At 40.5% G+C, this 17,712-nt stretch overlaps 1 protein-coding gene across 2 annotated transcripts in view; it reads left to right on the top strand.

The window, feature by feature from the left end:
* Window positions 1–17,712, top strand: part of TBCD (tubulin folding cofactor D) — a 125,965-nt gene that overhangs the window by 34,201 nt on the left and 74,052 nt on the right. For both annotated transcript variants that reach the window (XM_054645190.2, XM_077188123.1), the window contains exon 15: window positions 17,441–17,597. In XM_054645190.2, the coding sequence (XP_054501165.2) occupies window positions 17,441–17,597 (157 nt within the window). The remainder of the gene's footprint in view (window positions 1–17,440; window positions 17,598–17,712) is intronic.

The raw sequence follows: 17,712 nt of genomic DNA, 5'->3' as shown, positions 1-17,712 counted from the left end.
TTCTTCCTCTTCCTAATTCAATTAAGAGAAATGAGCGCTGCAGTGTCTGACTAATGGAATCCTCTGCCTGATAAACACCCCTCCCATCCTCCTGCTGCTCACAGATTGCACGTGGTTAACACAGGCACCCCAGTGTGTTAACTCGGGGGGAGAAGTGTCTGACAGGAATTGATTTCCAGGGGAAGGATCTATCTGCCTTTCTTTGGAAAAAGGAAGGTTGTGGATACTTTATCCAGCCCGGTGATTCGCTGGGTAGATAAGTCGGGAGGGCTTGTACCGGCTTGTTCCATTATGTTCACTGATTCTGAAGGCGTGAGAAACTCTCGCAGTCAAGTTCTCATGATTTTATAGGATGTGTTATGGCAGAGATCTAAAAACTGATGATTTCATCATGAACTACAAGCATCATTATCAAAATGATGACTGTTGCAAAACCACGTACTGTATCTATTGTGTTACCCGAAACTACAGGAATACTAATTGGAAGAGTGACGAGATAGCTCCATTTTTTTTTAAAAAAAAAGCTTTTTTCATAGAAGTTTGAATTAGTAGTATTAAAATACTAAGTTTATGAAAAGAATTGCTGGTAATTATGTGCTGTGAGATTTTAGTTCAAGTAGAGATGTTTTGCATTTCTTAAATCAGAGATTATTTAACAGAAAATGGCAGGCAACTCATGATGAAAACTGAAGGGAAAGCTACAGAATTGCTGCTTGGCTCATCAGGTACAGTAATTCTAGCAAATTGTTTTAAATGTTGTTTCTGATGTTATAGAAATATTAATTTTGTTAAAATAGTTATTGTGAAGGCACCCTTAAAAATGCAAAGCTGCTCTGCAAGTAGAAAAAGTAATCAAGCTTTTTCCTAAAATTAACAAGTGATTAAATGCGCTTCAGATTAATGAAAAAGGAATTTCTAGAGAAGTAGCTTTTTGTTTTTTCAGGTTTTAATGAGGTTGTTTGAGTTGGATACTGATACTGTAAGAGCAATAAGGAAAAATGCATTAGCATGTTAAAGTCTCATCATTAGAGTATGGCTGAAATGGTAGTCCAATACATTTTAAAAAATAATATATTGTATTTTAAAATATTTTAAATAAATAGCTAGAAGTCCTTTGAAATAGTAAAAATAATACTTTTACATTAAAAAATAAATAAATGAAATATTGAGACATAGGAGGAGAGGTTGAGATAGGGAACTGGGCTCTTTCTTCTGCCTTAAGTGAGCTTGTTGCACTTATTTTTAACTAATGATGTGTAAGTAGCATGGAAAGTTTGTAATGGACTCGGTCAAGTCAGTTTGTACCTGTTATTCTTTATATCTTCTTGGAAGTGCTTGTACTAATTATTCTTGAAAAAAGATATTGTTGTCAAAACTCCATTGCTTTCTTAGCTGAAGCATTTATGATAACGTCTGAATCTGCATTCAGGTGCAGCATTTATAATAAAGGGATGGTAATTAGATTTCCTTGTTCTTCCAGCTTTCCTTTGCTTCATAATGAAAATTCCTGTGTGTCCTGTCCTCCCCCCTCTGACTTTGTACTTGGTATTTAACTTTGATTCAAGTTATTCCTGTTAGACAGAGTATTAACTATCATTTCTTAACAAGATAAAATGCGTTGTTGCAGTTTTAATGTTAGAAATTTCAAGCCTTGGAGCTCCTCTGCCGTGGGTACAGCAGGAGAGCATTCCAACAGCTTTTTATTTCTTTCTATTTAATTTGTTTTGATGGCTCCAGAACCTGCTGCTCCGACTTGGGAGGTGCAGAGAGCAGCTCATTTTAAAGGGTGTTTACCTTTCCTAAACTTAGGTCAGGCCAGCCAGGTGAATGTTTTCTTTCTCTCTTTTACTATTTAATCCTTTTTTTCTCATGGTTTAAAAATGCCAGTAATAAAATATTTCTAAAGTTAGACAAGTAGGATAATTCTTCCTCTGGTCCCTAATTCACAGGAGTGTCTGGCAGAGAGACATATTTTAGCATTAAAAACATTAAAAGTATTTGATCACACAGTCAAAAAGGACATTAATAGTTTAAAATAGGTGTAACCAATTAAAACTGTCCCTATATAAATAATGTTACTTACAGCTGTACAATATATGTTTTGTGCTGCCAAAGTTAGAATTTAGTAGTGGAAAGAAAATATCAAAATAAGTAGTTGCTTTTTCCTTTAACTTCAATGCCATCACTTGTGATATCTTTTAAAAACAGGGAAAAAATCTTCAACAGCAGGATAATTTTTACATGACTTTTTTTTCTTAGATTGAGAATTAATTTCCTGTAGACCTGCTTGTAGAAATGCAGACGGTTCTATATTATTATAATTCTCTAGTTTTGAAACGCAGGAGTGTTATTTATTTATATTTTTATTGAAAACAAGTTATTCAGATAATCTTGATTAAACTTGAGGTTATCTTAGTTGTTTGTTTTTGGCACTAGTAACCTCCTCATGGCTTTCGAACCTGTCGCCCTTTCCAGCCTGAGACTGACTGCTCCAAGTTTCCTTCCTTCTATTTTTAAAAGCAGCTTGTTGCTCCCTCCTTGCCTTTAACCTGTTGGCAGGTTCAGAAAACAGGAATGTAGTTGAACATTGTGTGTAAATATATAAACAAAAAATGTCCGTGGGGATAAGTGTATACACACATATGCACATGTGTATTCATCCACACAAATAGATATGTGCATATATATCTGCCCAGGTTGTTTTTTTAGGGTTTTAAGTAGTTTAAATTGTTTAAGATGCCCAGTTGATCAAAGAGGAAATTTCAAAATGTCTTTTATTACAAGCAGGGACAGTAATTACATTTCTTTTTAGGACACTACTTCAGCAAAGTACGTAACAGCTGCTCATGCCCACCCCATTATTATTGCAGGCTCCTTCTGGTGATGTGGATCTCTCTGACCAGGAGGACTCACTGGGGTGGAACATTTTGAAGGACATGCTATAATTAAAATATTGTGATGTGGCATTATTGCATAACCCAAGGACATGCCATTGTCACCTACCCAGGGTGTTGCAAGAACAAGATTTGTGAGTTTTATTCTAGCTGAGATTTTTCCAGCGATTAACCACCCCTCCCTTCTAAACTTCCAGGTCCTTGAAACTGAAAGATAAAATTTTAACACAACTGATTGTTAATTAGGAGGAAGCAGGGGTGAGAGGAGTGGGCTGGGAGGGCAGTGTGTGTGTGAGGTGCAGACCCACGGGAACTGCTCTGTGTGTGTGTCTGAGTGTGAGAGGAAGCTCTGAAACACGGATTAAATTACTTGCTTAGGCAGCGTGGATAGGAAATAAAAATCTCTCTACATACCAAGTTAATAAATCAATGTCTTAATACACTCTAATTGACTAGAAAATAGAAAATGATCCCATTTTCTGCTAAATTTCCAGAAGCTGGAAAAATTAATAAATCAAGGCTGAAGCACATTATCTTTACACAAGCTTTTCAGATGAACCTGACACGACTCTAGGAAGCAGAGCTGGCACAGCAAACACGGCAATTTAAAGCAATATAGCAATATATTAACTCCCCAAATCAAAAAAATAAATAAAAGGTGCTGAAAACCCTGTGCACCCACAAGAGTTAATTATTGTAAAAACTTGCAAGAGTCAGATTTTCTCTCAGACTGAAAGTTTCAACAGGAGAGGGGAATATTTCTGCTGAAAGCTGAGACTGGTGCCGTGAGTGCACCTGCTGGAGTAACCCTGGCTGCTGGGACAGCTGGGAACTGAGCACCTCAGATTTCCTCCTTAATATCAGCAAGGTTTCATGAAAAGAAATTCTGTAAAGCAATGTACTCACCGGGCACCGGGGTGTCCGAGAGCTGGCGGGCGGGCGCTGCGCTGGAGCTGTCACTGCTGGGAGAGCAGTACCTGTTCTCTGCCTGAGCCCTGAGTGAAACTGCAGGAGGCTGTTCCAGGGGAGGGACCTGAGCGTGTAGGAGTTGAGCCCTCGGGGTGTAGAGATGCACCTGATATTACTCCAGCCTGCAGCTACGATTCATTTGTTTGCGTCCACCGCTCTCATTGAGCATTACCTCAGCATCTCCTATCGAAGGCAGCTCCCGTCGCTCCGTGCCCTCCAACAACCAAGTTTTGCTCTCAGCTCTGGTGCCTGTTCCTTTTGCACCGTGGGGTCAGAAGTGGCTGAGTTAACACTGAGGATATTTTAAGTTTTGTACAAGTGACTGGTGGGCAGCAGAACTGACTGTACGCAGGGGGTAGCGAAGCTTAAAAAATAATTTTGCTCATTTTTTGGAGACTGACTTTTTTATTGAATGCCCTTTGTAGCTTTAATATTCTTGCTCTTTTTTTTTCTTTTTTCCTCCCCCCTCTTCATTTTGATTTAAATTTTTGTCCTTCATGAGTCTCCTTTCTGAAGGCGGGACTGAACTAACTCCAAGCTCGCTTGCCACAGGAACCTGCCAAAGCTTGTCTATAATCGACAGCCCAACGTGCAGGTCCTGGAAAGGGAAAGGAGTCACTGCAGGCAGGATTGATTGTCACGGCTCTGTGTTTGCTCAGGACCTGGGAAATCCAACAGGGAAATGGCAAAGTCAACTGCTCCCCCGCTGCTAACTGCTGGGGCTGGCTTTAATTGTGTTTTTTGGTTAGAGTTTGTAAATGACAAATTTCAGGGTGCGTGTGCCAGTCACCGGTGACATGGCTGAGCTGCTCAGTGACATGATGTCCTCTCACACACAGGCTGGCACAAGGAAAATATTTTGATACCTGTAGCTCTGTCTAAAAACCATTCCTGTTCATGCATAAGCAAAGGGGCTTTTGCCTACTAATTCCAATGTTCCAGAGATGCTAAAACTTCTGTTCAAAACTGAACGTGAGAACCCTCTTGTTTCACCCACTGCTGTGTAAATAAGACAGCTGCAGATTACTGAAACTTCAAATGTATTTTGTATTTTATATTTTATATTTTATATTTTATATATTAAAAATGGATTTTATAGTTAGCAAAAGTAAGATTTTTTTTGGAATGAAAATTATTAAGGGAATTGTCAGGACAAAACCTGTTTAAAAAGTGGATAAAAGTTGTTTGAAAATCAGTCTTTAAAGTCTTGAAAATCAGTCTTTTAAGACACTTTAAAGCAATGTCTTAAAAATAATTTTAAAGGTGTTGCCTTTAGTTTGGTGGAATTATTTACAGACATCTACTTCCCTGTGTGGGTATGCAGGTCACCTTGCTTCCTTTTGCTGGGCTGGTGTAACTTTTTGAAAAAAAAAATTCAAATTATAAACAATCACTAATTTTAAGGAAGAAGAGTGGCTTTTGTGGCATGTTTTATTTTTCCCCCTTAATTATTTTTTTTATTATTTTGTTTCTATAATGCAGCGTAGCAGTATAAAAGTGATATATATATATCACCATGCTTCTTCTTGCTGGGCTGGTGTAAATTTTTGAAAAAAAAAATTCAAATTATAAACAATCACTAATTTTAAGGAAGAAGAGTGGCTTTTGTGGCATGTTTTATTTTTCCCCCTTGATTATTTTATTATTATTATTATTATTTTATTATTATTATGTTTCTATAATGCAGCATAGCAGTATAAATGGTGTAATATTGCTGTCACATTTCTCTCTAGTTGTTTGTAAATCCTTTGGATTAAGATGGGATAAATTCTTCCATTCAGTTGTAAAATATTTTGAATAAAATTTTGTGTATTAGAAATTTCTAAGGGAAAAAGGGAGAAAGGCTTTATTCAGAAACATCTCTGGAAGAAAATTTCAATTTGTGGCATCTAGAGGAAGCTGTTGGGCTCCCTCAGTTGAGCAGACTGAACTGGCATAACAGGCAGTGAGAACTGGAACTTTGATTTTATTTTTTTTAACTTTTCCCCATGGCCTGACCTTGTATTTGGAGGGGAGCTGTCATGTCCAGTTGCTGCAGTGACCCACAGAAAATGTTTTAAACCCAGCTGCTTCCTGGAACTGCTGTTACCACTCAGGTCAGTGAAATCAGCTGCAAGTGAAGCAGAACTGGAAGGAAAAAAAAACAACCCAGCCATGTAAATTCTCCTTTGCTTGGGGCTTGGATGATATTAAAAACCCAGATCTGGGGGAGAAGATTCATTGTGGACCTCAGAGCAGGACGATGAGAACTCCTGTTTGTGCAGACCTGCAGAAATACTAAATCATGATTGCAGTGATTTGTTTCCACACTTGTTTTTAACTCACTTGATCACATCCTGTCCCATCAGCGACCCCAGTCCCTCTTGGTAGCACCTTTTTCATTTACCTGAAAATTTTTCTTTCTTTTACCTGAAAATTTTTCTTTCTTTTACCTGAAAATTTTTCTTTCTTTTACCTGAAAATTCTTCTTTCATGTACAGGTCAGATTAATTAAGAGCACCAGGACTGACATAGTGAAATTTGGATTTATTGATATACTTCTACCAAGTTGCCTTTTTTTTTTTTTTTTAAATGTGGTGATTTTTGTATCTCTGTGGGAGATACAAAAATTGGGAATTGGGACTGAAGCTTTGGGTTTTTATCTTCTTTGGTGTAGAATATACTTCTTTATCCTAGGTTCTTTTTAAAATTCAGTATTAAGTAAGTGTTGTTCAGCTGTAGCAGAATTCTGTCATTCTCTAAATGTTACAAACTTCCTTGTATGGGCTTTTATATGATTTTTTCACTCAGCTTTAGCACTAAGCAGAAAACAAAATGTCAACTGCAGAAAATTACATGCAGATGGGGTAAATTTACCCTGATCTGGGTACACCTCTCATCTCATTGCTGTTTTCCCCTTCAGAATTGCATTCCCTGGATGTTCCAGTGTGTGCCAGGTGTTGTTCCAGTCACTCAGCACCTCCACAATAATCAAAGAGTTCTTGCCCTTCTGCTCTGAAGCCAGGACTGGCCCTGCTGGTTCCCCTCAGGACTCCAGTGCTGCTCACAAGGGATGGCCACTGGTTTTCCATAATTTCCTGGAATTTTTTCCAGGTCTTTGCAGAGGTGCCTTAGCAATCTGTGAGCTCATTAGTTATTCCAGAGAGCAGCAGGATCCCAGGTAAATGTGGATACTGGTGCACATGGAGGTGGTGAAACTCAGCTTCCCACGTACAAGAAGTGCCCTGGAACTGCAATGTTCACCTGCATCACCTTAATTGTGTCTGCATTTGTGGCTTTGAGTTAGTAAAGTCCTTTTTTCTTTCTGGGATCACTGGAACAGAAGTTACCGAACAATTTGTAAATCCTTCTGATTAAGATGGGATAAATCCTTCCATTTAATGATAAAATGTTTTGAATAAAAATTTTTGTATTAGACATTTCTGAGGGAAAAAGGGCTCTCAGCATCAGCATGTTTGGGCTGGGTTGTTCCACACCATTCCCAGAAGGGGGCAAATGGATGTGAATGTAATTGCTGGAACTCACCGTGCCCCAAAACATGACGTGGTTCTCCTACAATATTCTCATAATTATTTTTTTCTATCCCATATGAATAGTTATTAGTCTTAATGCTTTTTGAATAACACCTTTGAAATGTGCCTTTGTTTTTCCTAACAATCCAGTCCCTGACTCCAGAGATAGGTCTGGGCAGATTACTGTGCTGGGCATGGGAGCCACTTGTTCAGATTACTGCAGCAAATTACTTGTATGGGAAAAGAATAAAAGCTCAGCATTTAATAGCAACTGCAGATCCCATTTTTAGATATTTATTGTGGCCTGTGCTGTTTGGTCTGGAGCTAGGATGATCTTTCTTTGGGTTCCCATCCTTGCCCTTGGGCAGTGAAACATCTTGGGGGAAGTGGGAAAGAGCAGGAATTGGGACTGTAGGCAAAGGGATGAGCTGTTTATAAGGGAGGGTTTGAATGGTGACTCCTCTCCCTGGCAGCCATTCTCACAGGGATGCAGAATGCACCTTCAGCTTCTGCCTGGTGCTCTGGTTACAATTCTCTTCCTAAATGTATTCTTTTAAAGGTGATTTTCGTGGAATTATGGAAATTATGGAAATAGTTTTTCCTTTTCTGCTTTAGTTTCAAAGCTTACAGCAGAGATTCTGAGCCAGTTTTCTTGTCTCCATGATAGTTTTTCTGATAGAATCCAGCAGCAGGACCTGAGTTGTGCCATGTGCAGTGCCAGGGTACATAAACTCATTTTTCTTTGACCCATAACTGTATGGGGCTGCTGAGATGCTGCTCTCACCAGAGAGCAGGGAGGCATAGAACAAATACTCTCAACATATTGTTAGCCTTCAGTTATTTTCTGAAACATGCCAAATCTTATAAATATTTATATGATTAATATATGTTGTTTAGTATTTCAATACATTTTTAAAGTGGGGGATATAAACCAGAAAATACAACCTGATGTTTTATTTTATTTCATTGAAAAATACTGATGCTCAGCTTGGCTGTTATGGTTTTGCATTCAAAGTTACATGTCACTATTCAGCTGTAAAATTTCAGTTGTTATTAGAGGGGATCATGCAGCTTAATTTGCATGTGGGAGAAACCTTTTTAGCAAAATAGCCTGAAGTTAACTAAAATCTCATGATCTGATGATGGATTGGTGTGCCATTCTACAGTTGGAATTGCAGCACCTCAAAACTAAATATTCCTTACTCTACAGTGTATGCTAGAATCAAAAACCTACATTTCAGTGTGGTTTCACTATGATTTCACAGCTTTTGTTTTTTGCTGTATTTGTGGTTTTGTAGGCTTCAGACTATTATTTATAGGGGTTTTTTTTATTTAATTGGGTGGGGATAAATACTAAACAAACAAGAGAATCCTAGTTTACTTGAATTTCTGGTTTGCTTGTGAAAGGACGTTATTAAAATTTCTCTTGATGACAGCACAGTATAAACTTTCTAGCTAATAAGGTGTGTCATGTAGAGGAACATGAACCTTCCTGGGTGTTCTTAACGTCTTGGTGGTGAGTTGAAGAATGTTCTGGTGTCATTCTCAAGGACTTGCTGAGCTCTGAGTAGTCCCAGTCTCAAATATGATCCATATTAGTGCTTCACCAGGAAATAATGCTCACTGTGCAGGCTGTGCTCCTGTTTCTGCTATAAAATCACATCTGTGTAAAGTGAAGCTTGAAAACATTTGCATCACTGAGGAGTAAGAAAAGGAAGCCAGGGAAGGCAGGTTGGAAGAGCCCTGTGGTTACACTTTCAGTGACTTTGTGCTTATTTTGGGAGGATTCCAGCAAGGAAGACGTTACTTTTAATCTTCCTGCTTTCTTAAATACCCTTACCCAGTCATGAGGAATAGACTGGGATAGTCCAATAGTCCCTTGCTTCTTTTTAAACTGTGGCAACACTAAAATCAGCATTTCAATGGAAGGAAATAATGCTGATGGGATCCAGAGAAATTGGGACATTCAGGAGTCTGGTACTGGTGGGTTGGTACAACTGAGCTGAATCTGGAATTTGAATTTTTTTAATGTCAGAATTAATGAAAAGTAGTTATAAAGAGTGAAAAATGTGCAGAACCAGCTTTAACTTCTTCAGTTCATAACTTACCTTCAGAATAAAAGGAGCATGAAGAAACTGTAAGGAGGAAATAGGGAGTGTTGAAGGTCTGTTAGTGAGGGACCTGGGGCACATTTGACAGGGGACTTGGCAGGTTAAGATATCATGGGATTCCATGACAAAATCATGATGCTTTTTACATTTTCAGAGAGATCACACCCAACTCTACCAGTATCCAAAAAGAGCCTGGCTTAGGGACATATTTGTGAACTATTGGTGCTAATGGTAAGCTCTTGGTTTAAATAGGAAACACTTGGTTTAAATAGGAAACACTGTTTAAATAGGAACAACTTCTCTCAGTTGATGTTTGCTCTCTGTTTTAAAGATATCCCATTGTCAAGTGTATTTTTGGTGAAAAGTTTGTATGAAATGAAGTCTCTGGTGCTGTCAAAGGGTTTCAAATGGACTCAGCCAGTCTCAATAGCAGATACTACAGTTTTAAAGGAGTATCTGTGTAAATGTGACTGCTGTATCTGTGATTTTAAAATTCCTTCAGCTTCTGGTGCCTTGTTGATTTTCTGTCTTTCTACCTTTTCAACCTTGTTGATTTTCTGTTAATTTTTTCTTGTCAATTTGGTTAGAATGGATACGTGCTCTGGGACAGTACCCAGTTTTGTGTTCCTGGTACAGAGAAGGCTCAATCATGTGCTGTTAGGGAGAAAATATTGGATTCCTGTGTATGTTGTGTTTTGATCTGGGAGTAGAGGGAATGGTGATTACTGATAATTATATATAACTAGATATAGTTTAAAAAAACCCCCAAAGTCTCCTTTGTGTAGAAAAACTCTACACACAGTGGACAAAAAGGGCATTTTTGTTTGTACAATCTCACTTGGGCCATTCATGAAAAGAAACCAACAAAAGTGAACCCAGTGCTGCTTTCCAGTGCATTTTAGGAGGAGGTTTAACTGAGACTAGGATTTGAATAGTCTTATGGAAATGGATTATGTAGCTTCTTAAACTTGTTTACTTTCTCAATTTTTAAGGATTACCTTCTGTGTTTCATATTCCAGAGTAATAAGTTGTTTGTTATGGACTTGCAGCAGCCAGGGTTGGAGGAGAGGGATGATGAATCAAGAAGTCAGGTTTCTGCACTGTCTGTTGGTCTGTTCTGGAGTGGTGGTTAATTGTGAGGCTTTTGGCAAAATTCCAGGTGCTTTTCATCAGAGATACAGGAAGACGTGGGGGGGAAAAAAAAAAAAAAAAGAAAAAGATCTACCTGTCTTAGGTGGACTCTTTATAAAATAGAGAACACCCAAACCTGAAAGGCTGGTTATGGAGGAATTCCTTCTCTCTAACACCCAGGTGAACTTTAAAAGTGATGCATGGTCTTGAAAAGAGCCTTTTAAAAAGTTATAATGCCTATGTCACCGTAATAGTTTTCAAATTAGCAAGGAAGCATTATAAATAGTGCAGATTTATTTTATTTTTTCAGTAGCCAGCAGGTATGAGCAGGAAGAAATGCTGTGTCTGGAGCTGCAGCAGGAAAGGTCCCTCCCCCAGCAGCACTGGGAGATGGGGTAAACATTGAGCAGGGAATAAATGACAATGAATTGCTTCTGGCTTTTTCATGGGGTTTATCTCAGTATTGCACAACTTTAGCCTTAAGGCTGGGCTTTCTTGGGTGATATTTCTTTTCTGACACACACTGTTATGAGTTTACAGAATTTTTATACTCCTTTAGAGTAAGTAATTCATTTGCTCAGTAGGATTTCTCCACAAGCCTGTTCCTTCATGTCTTTAACTGCAGTTTGCTGTTGGTTCAGTCAAGGCAGAGCTCTGTCATATGTACACCTGTGTGAAGAAGGTCTCTGCTCTGGCTTTGGGTGTGATTGGTAGGAGAGTCCCAAAACCACAGAGTGCTCAGTGTTTCAGAGCTCTCCTGGCTCAGCTGCTGCTCTGAGGGCAGCCAGGCAGGGGGCTTGGAGCTTTTAGGACTGTGTTAGGTAAGGATGTTGGGATGGAGTGGCTGGAATCCAGGTCTGGCTGCTTCCTGCTTGGCCCCTGGCCCCACTCCAGAGCTCTCACTCCTGTCAGCACCAGGGCAATCCTGGCAGAGGAACCTGGCAACCAGAGCCAGTGTCCAGCTCCTGAACTCTGCATTTAAGAACCATGACTGGGTTCTTAATTTAAGAACCAAGACTGGGTTCTTAAAACTTAACAGTCTGTGGGGCAACATCCAGCTGAAGCACCACCCCTTCTCTCAGTCTGACAGGCAGCCTTTGCATTCCAAGCTTTGCACCCCGAGCAGCCAGGCAGACAGCAGCCTCTGTGCTGCCCTGCTGTGATTCATCCCTGGAGCAGGTCTGTCCTGTGGGCTGCCTCAGAGAGCTCCATGGAAAAAGCACCACGTGAACATGTAATTAAAGACTCTCTTAATTCATGACGTAGTGAGAGGCTGCAGGGAGGTTGCAGCAGACAGAGCAGCCCTTCAGTCCCAGGGCACAGAGTGCTGGGTTTGTGCAGGTGCCTCTACCCAGCCCTGGTGGGCTCAGCTCTGGGGGCATCCAGGAGCTTCAGGGATTTCAGCTGCTCCCTCCTCATATCCTCACATCCCTCCTGGCCTGCAGGAGCTCTGCTCTCTTCCTCCTTCCCTGGCAAAACCCTAATGAGGTCAGCCCTGGGGGCAGGAATGGCAGAGGAGAGGTCACCTGTGGGTGGTTTTTAGGCACTTGCCCTTGGGGATGGGATGTCAGAGCATCATCCCACAGGAAACAGCACAGAGAACTCTGCACATCCAAAACAGCACAGGGAACTCTGCACAGCCAAAACAGCACAGAGAGCTCTGCACAGCCAAAACAGATCAGAGAACTCTGCACATCCAAAACAGCACAGGGAACTCTGCACATCCAAAACAGCACAGAGAGCTCTGCACAGCCAGAACAGCACAGGGAACTCTGCACATCCAGAACAGCACAGAGAGCTTTGCACATCCAAAACAGCACAGAGAGCTCTGCACATCCAAAACAGCACAGAGAACTCTGCACAGCCAGAACAGCACAGGGAACTCTGCACATCCAAAACAGCACAGAGAGCTCTGCACAGCCAGAACAGCACAGAGAGCTCTGCACAGCCAAAACAGCACAGAGAGCTTTGCACAGCCAGAACAGCACAGAGAGCTCTGCACGGCCAAAACAGCACAGAGAGCTCTGCACACCCAAAACAGCACAGAGAGCTCTGCATGGCCAAAACAGCACAGAGAGCTCTGCACAGCCAAAACAGCACAGAGAACTCTGCACAGCCAAAACAGCACAGAGAGCTCTGCATGGCCAAAACAGCACAGAGAGCTCTGCACAGCCAAAACAGCACAGAGAACTCTGCACATCCAAAACAGATCAGAGAACTCTGCACAGCCAAAACAGATCAGAGAACTCTGCACAGCCAAAACAGCACACTCATTTTCTGTTCCCCACTGGAGGCTTTATCCTCCCCATGAAAGAGCCCTTCAAGAGTAGATTCTGGAGTCAACAACTTATATAGAAAATGAGAATAATTCAGAGGTGATTGACAGAATTTTTAAACAAGTATTTATTTCTGGGAATGGGTCTAACCTGAACTTTCTGGTGTTTGCATGCAGTAAATTGATCCAGTAAATATTAGTACAACAGCCCTAGTGAAGTTCCAGTTAGGAGCTGCCTCTTTCCAGAGGTGCCATGTAGGAGTGAGAGGTCTCAAACCTGATTTTCTGTACATGTGGGAGCCAGAATTGTGTTTTTAGGAAACAACACTCTGCAGATATCTGCAGCAGTGGTTTTCAGAGAATTCACAGAATCACTGGGTTGGAAGGGATCTTAAAGATCATTGAGTCCAACCCAGCCCCAACACCTCAGCTAAACCATGTCAACTTTTAAACATGGTGACAAAGAAGCTGAACCTTCACTTCTGCACTGGATTGGTTTTCATTGAAGAAAATTTTGAACAAAATTGCTATTCTTTGTGTTGAATATGTATCTAAGTTTAAGCTTTAATTCATTAATTGTAGCTGCTCCTGCTGTGACATTGTGCACAGTGCTCCCTTCAGGAATAGCAAATGTCCACTTTGTAGTACTTTTTCTTATATAATTCTAAAATAGAAGGATTTGCTAAGTATTTTTTATGGATTGAAACAGCTTCTCTGCTTTAACAGTCCCTATGAAAACATAATGCTTGTCTAAGATAACACTGACAATCAGTTTTAAGTTGCATATTTTAGTTTGAAACTAAATGTGGACAATTCTTATTTAACCCCAGATCCAATGAAAATCTGCTTTTAATTAAATAAGGTCGAGTTGACATTTGGCAATTTTCTTGTGGAGACAAGGCCTAGGGCTGGGGAACAGGTTTTTGTTGTTTGTTTGACTGCTGTATTTGTATATTTTATATAATAAACAATGCACTAAATTAAAAACAATCGATTTACTGAGTGGAGTTAAAGAGACAAAGGGCTCTGGACGACACAGGTTATGGTTGAGGTTGGTGTAAAGTATGTTTTTAAAGGAATAATGTAAAGAATCTTTCATTTAAATACATGAAACCTTTTAGTATCTGTTGTCTTCCACAAGCTCATTTGTAGCCACATTTCTCTTCACAGAGACAAGCAAGGCACAATTCTTCCCAAGAATATTTCTGGGATTCACATTCTCTCAACCTCAAGGAAACAAAACACCATCACTGTGGGTAAACAGTCTCCATATTGCATTCTACTTTTGCACAAACACAGGCACAGCAAATGATAAGAATTGTGTTTTCTTTCTCTGAGGTTGAGAGAATGTGAATCCCAGAAATATTCTTGGGAAGAATTGTGCCTTGCTTTTCTTTGTGAAGAGAAATGTGGCTTTACCAGACTTTTATTGTCTCTCACCTCCACTGAGCACCCCACTGTGTAAAATCCACGTTTAAAAAGCAGAATATCTTTGCAACTTGTCTCCAGTATGAGGAAAAAAAAACAACCCAACCCTGTTTGTAATGCCAGAAGTTGTTTCTTTATTTTCCAGGGCTTGAGCACAGGGCTGTGCTGCAACTGCAGTGACGCTCTTGGGCATGGCAGGGTGGGGTGCAGCAGGTGCTTATTGATACCTTCAGGCTACAGGTAAAGGTGACTGTGTTTTCTTGAGCCTTCACAGACCTGCACGGGTGGATTTTCTTTTAATAATCAGCTTGAAGTGGGCATTGTTTGTCCTCTGCTTTTGGTGGCACGCTTTTTAAAAAAAAAAACAAACCTGTGGATCTGTGAAAGAAATGGGGAGTTGTAAAATTAAAGCTAAACTTTCAAAGTTAAACCTATAAAGTTGAGAAACAATTCAGATCTTGTCCTTGCTGCATCTTCCAGCCTCCTAGTTTTCAATAAAAACGTCATGTTCAGAATTTCAAAAATCCAATAATTTTGTCTTGACCCTACCAAATTTTTAATATTTCCATAAAATTTTCCATAAAATTCCATAAAATTTCCATAAAAAATTTCCATAATTTTCTTCTGGAAGATATTTTTTCTAAAGTTTTTTTGATTTTTAAATCTCTCATGTTTGGTTAAAGCATTTTACCATTTTTTAGGTTTGGCGTGGTGTTTGAGGAACTCTAGAGCAAGAAATTAAGTGAAACCTGGAATACTGGGTAGTGTTTCTTTTGGATTTTTATAACCCTTAAAAACCAACAAGAAATGTAATGCTGGACCCACTTTTTTGAACACACACACGCACTTGTGTCAGGAGCAGTTTTTATTCAGCATTTCTCATTACAGTTCACCAGTAAATATTTAACCAGTGATGACACAAAACTTTACCAGATGCTCCCTAGATCAGTTTTTGTGTTTCTAATTACCAGAGCTGCACACTTCACCTTGTTTCCCCTGTTAGTCCCACCTCCCCAGTGCCCACTGTTTGCTTCCTTTTCTGTGTCTCCAGAATTTGCAGTCTCAAGGACAGTGCTGTGAGTCCCAGATGTAGGAAAAGGCCACCAGAGAGGTGTGGGAGAGGCCAACAGATCCTGGAGCATCTGTCCCTGACAGACCATTTGGTGCTGTGCCCAGCATTTGGGACATTCAACTGCAAAAATACATTTTTTTCTTTCACACAGAGCAATGCTGTGAGTCCCAGATGTAGGAAAAAGCCACCAGAGAGGTGTGAGAGCTCGAGCTGCCCTGGCCAACAGATCCTGGAGCATCACCACTGTCGCTGACAAACAATTTGGTGCTGTGCCCAGCATTTGGGACATTCAACTGCAAAAATACATTTTTTTCTTTCACAGAGACAATCCAAATGTGAGGAGCTGCTGGAGGGGCCTCCTTCCCCCTTTTCCTTCCCTGCACAGAGGTGGGAGGGTGCCCACAGCTGTCCAAAGGAGCTGGAGTGGTCGCTTGCACTGAGGGAAACGTGCTGCAGCTTTGCAAAATTGCCTTTGGCGCCTGCTTGAGTGTTCCTGTAGAACCAGCAAATTCCATTTTTCTCATCAGTTGATGCAGCAATTTTCAAAACAAGCTAGGCAGCATTTTTAAATACTTTCATTGCAGTTTCTTTAGGAACTGGGAAATGTCCAACAATCCATCCATCTCTGCTGTATGGTTGTTCCAGAATTGGAATTACACTTTCTCCTTTGTAGTGTTTATGCTCCTATTACTCAAATCTCACCCATCTCTATATCTACTGCTTGATTTTCTTTAGCAGCTTAAAATGAATTTAAACAGCCTTTTAACACTTCACTTCTCCAGTCATGGTATCTATCTTTTTGTTTAAAGCAGCAGCACAGAGTGATGAACAGCACATGGAAGTTTTAATTATTTTGTGATTATATCCAGTCAAGGATATCCAGGCACAGATTGCTAATGAAATACAGCTCAGTGATCCCATTTCTTGTTAATGGGATCACCTTGTGACAAGTATTTTCTAAGGAAAATGATGCATTTGATAAATTTGATACAAGAAAGAAAACCGAGAGAGAAATTTTTCTTTTTTTTTAAGAGGCTGTTGTTTCTGCAGACATAAGTCATTTAATAAAGTTGTGCCATCTAGAGAGAGATGTATTCAGATTTGCTACCTGGATGTGCAGATACCAAATAAAGACCCTCTGGGGAGCCCTGCATTCATATTTCTTGAACTGTGGCAGTGTGTTTTTAGAACGGTGTAAAAGAATTATCCTTACAGGGTTTGTGTGCAAACCCAGGGCACAGGGAATATTTCTGTGTCTGCTCTGGGGTGCCCTGACCCCCAGGGCAGCACTGACTTTGACCCTCATTCATGGAGAAAGTTTCCTAAACTCCAGAATAGACTGGAATCCACAAAAGTGTGAAATAGATTATAGAGAGTAGTGTAGGTGAATCACTTGGTGAAAAATTGAGGTTTTGGGATTTTTAGTGTGTTATGGATAGAAGTAAGATGTTGTACTGGATTTCTTCTTCATGGGTTTGGGTGCATTTTGTAATTGGGCAGAAAAGTCTGCATTGGGGGCTCTTTGGGATCACTTATTGGGTTAAAAGGGAAAATAATCCAGGTGTCAGTTCTTAATTGAATAGTTTAGTCTTAAAAGACCTTGTACCAAGAGATTGTTGGCCATTTTGTGCCTTCTAATGAAAAGCTGCTGAACTCACAGTAATGAGACTGTTTTACTGATAGGAAATAATAAACACTTGAGTTCTAATATGAATTACTGTCTCAAGTGCCTTCAGTCCAGACCCAGAAAAACCAAAGACTGGAACCCCCACAGTTTTGGAAGCTCTTTTATCTGTAGAAAAACATATTTGACTCCTGCATGTAGTGACTGGACAAGAGGGGATGGATTTAGTAGGTTTAGGTCAGATATCAGGAAGAAATTCTTCCCTCTGAGGGTGGGGAGGCCTCTGGAAGTGCCCAAGGCTGGGTTGGATGGGGCTTGGAGCCACCTGGGATAGAGGAAGGTGTCTCTGCCCATGGCATGTGTGGAACAAGATGATCTTGAAGGTCCTAACTTGCTTTTTGTGTATTTTTTTGTGCCATAACAGTGGTCCCTGTGATGCTGAAGGCGCTGACATACGACGAGAAGAGGGGGGCGTGCAGCGTGGGCTCCAACGTCAGGGACGCGGCCTGCTACGTGTGCTGGGCCTTCGCGCGCGCCTACGAGCCCGCCGAGCTCATCCCCTTCATCAGCCACATCTCCAGGTGGGCTGCCTCCACCCAGGCTGCTGATTCAGCCTTTTGCTGACCCAGGCATGGGGGAACTGAGAGGTGTTTTAAAAACTTTTGTTCCGTTTTCAGTCTCATGTGAAGGGTGAGG

Source organism: Agelaius phoeniceus, chromosome 19 (assembly GCF_051311805.1).
Source record: "Agelaius phoeniceus isolate bAgePho1 chromosome 19, bAgePho1.hap1, whole genome shotgun sequence".
NCBI lineage: Eukaryota > Metazoa > Chordata > Aves > Passeriformes > Icteridae > Agelaius > Agelaius phoeniceus.
Note: the sequence above shows the minus strand (reverse complement) of the source record. Positions and strands in the feature narration are given on the sequence as shown.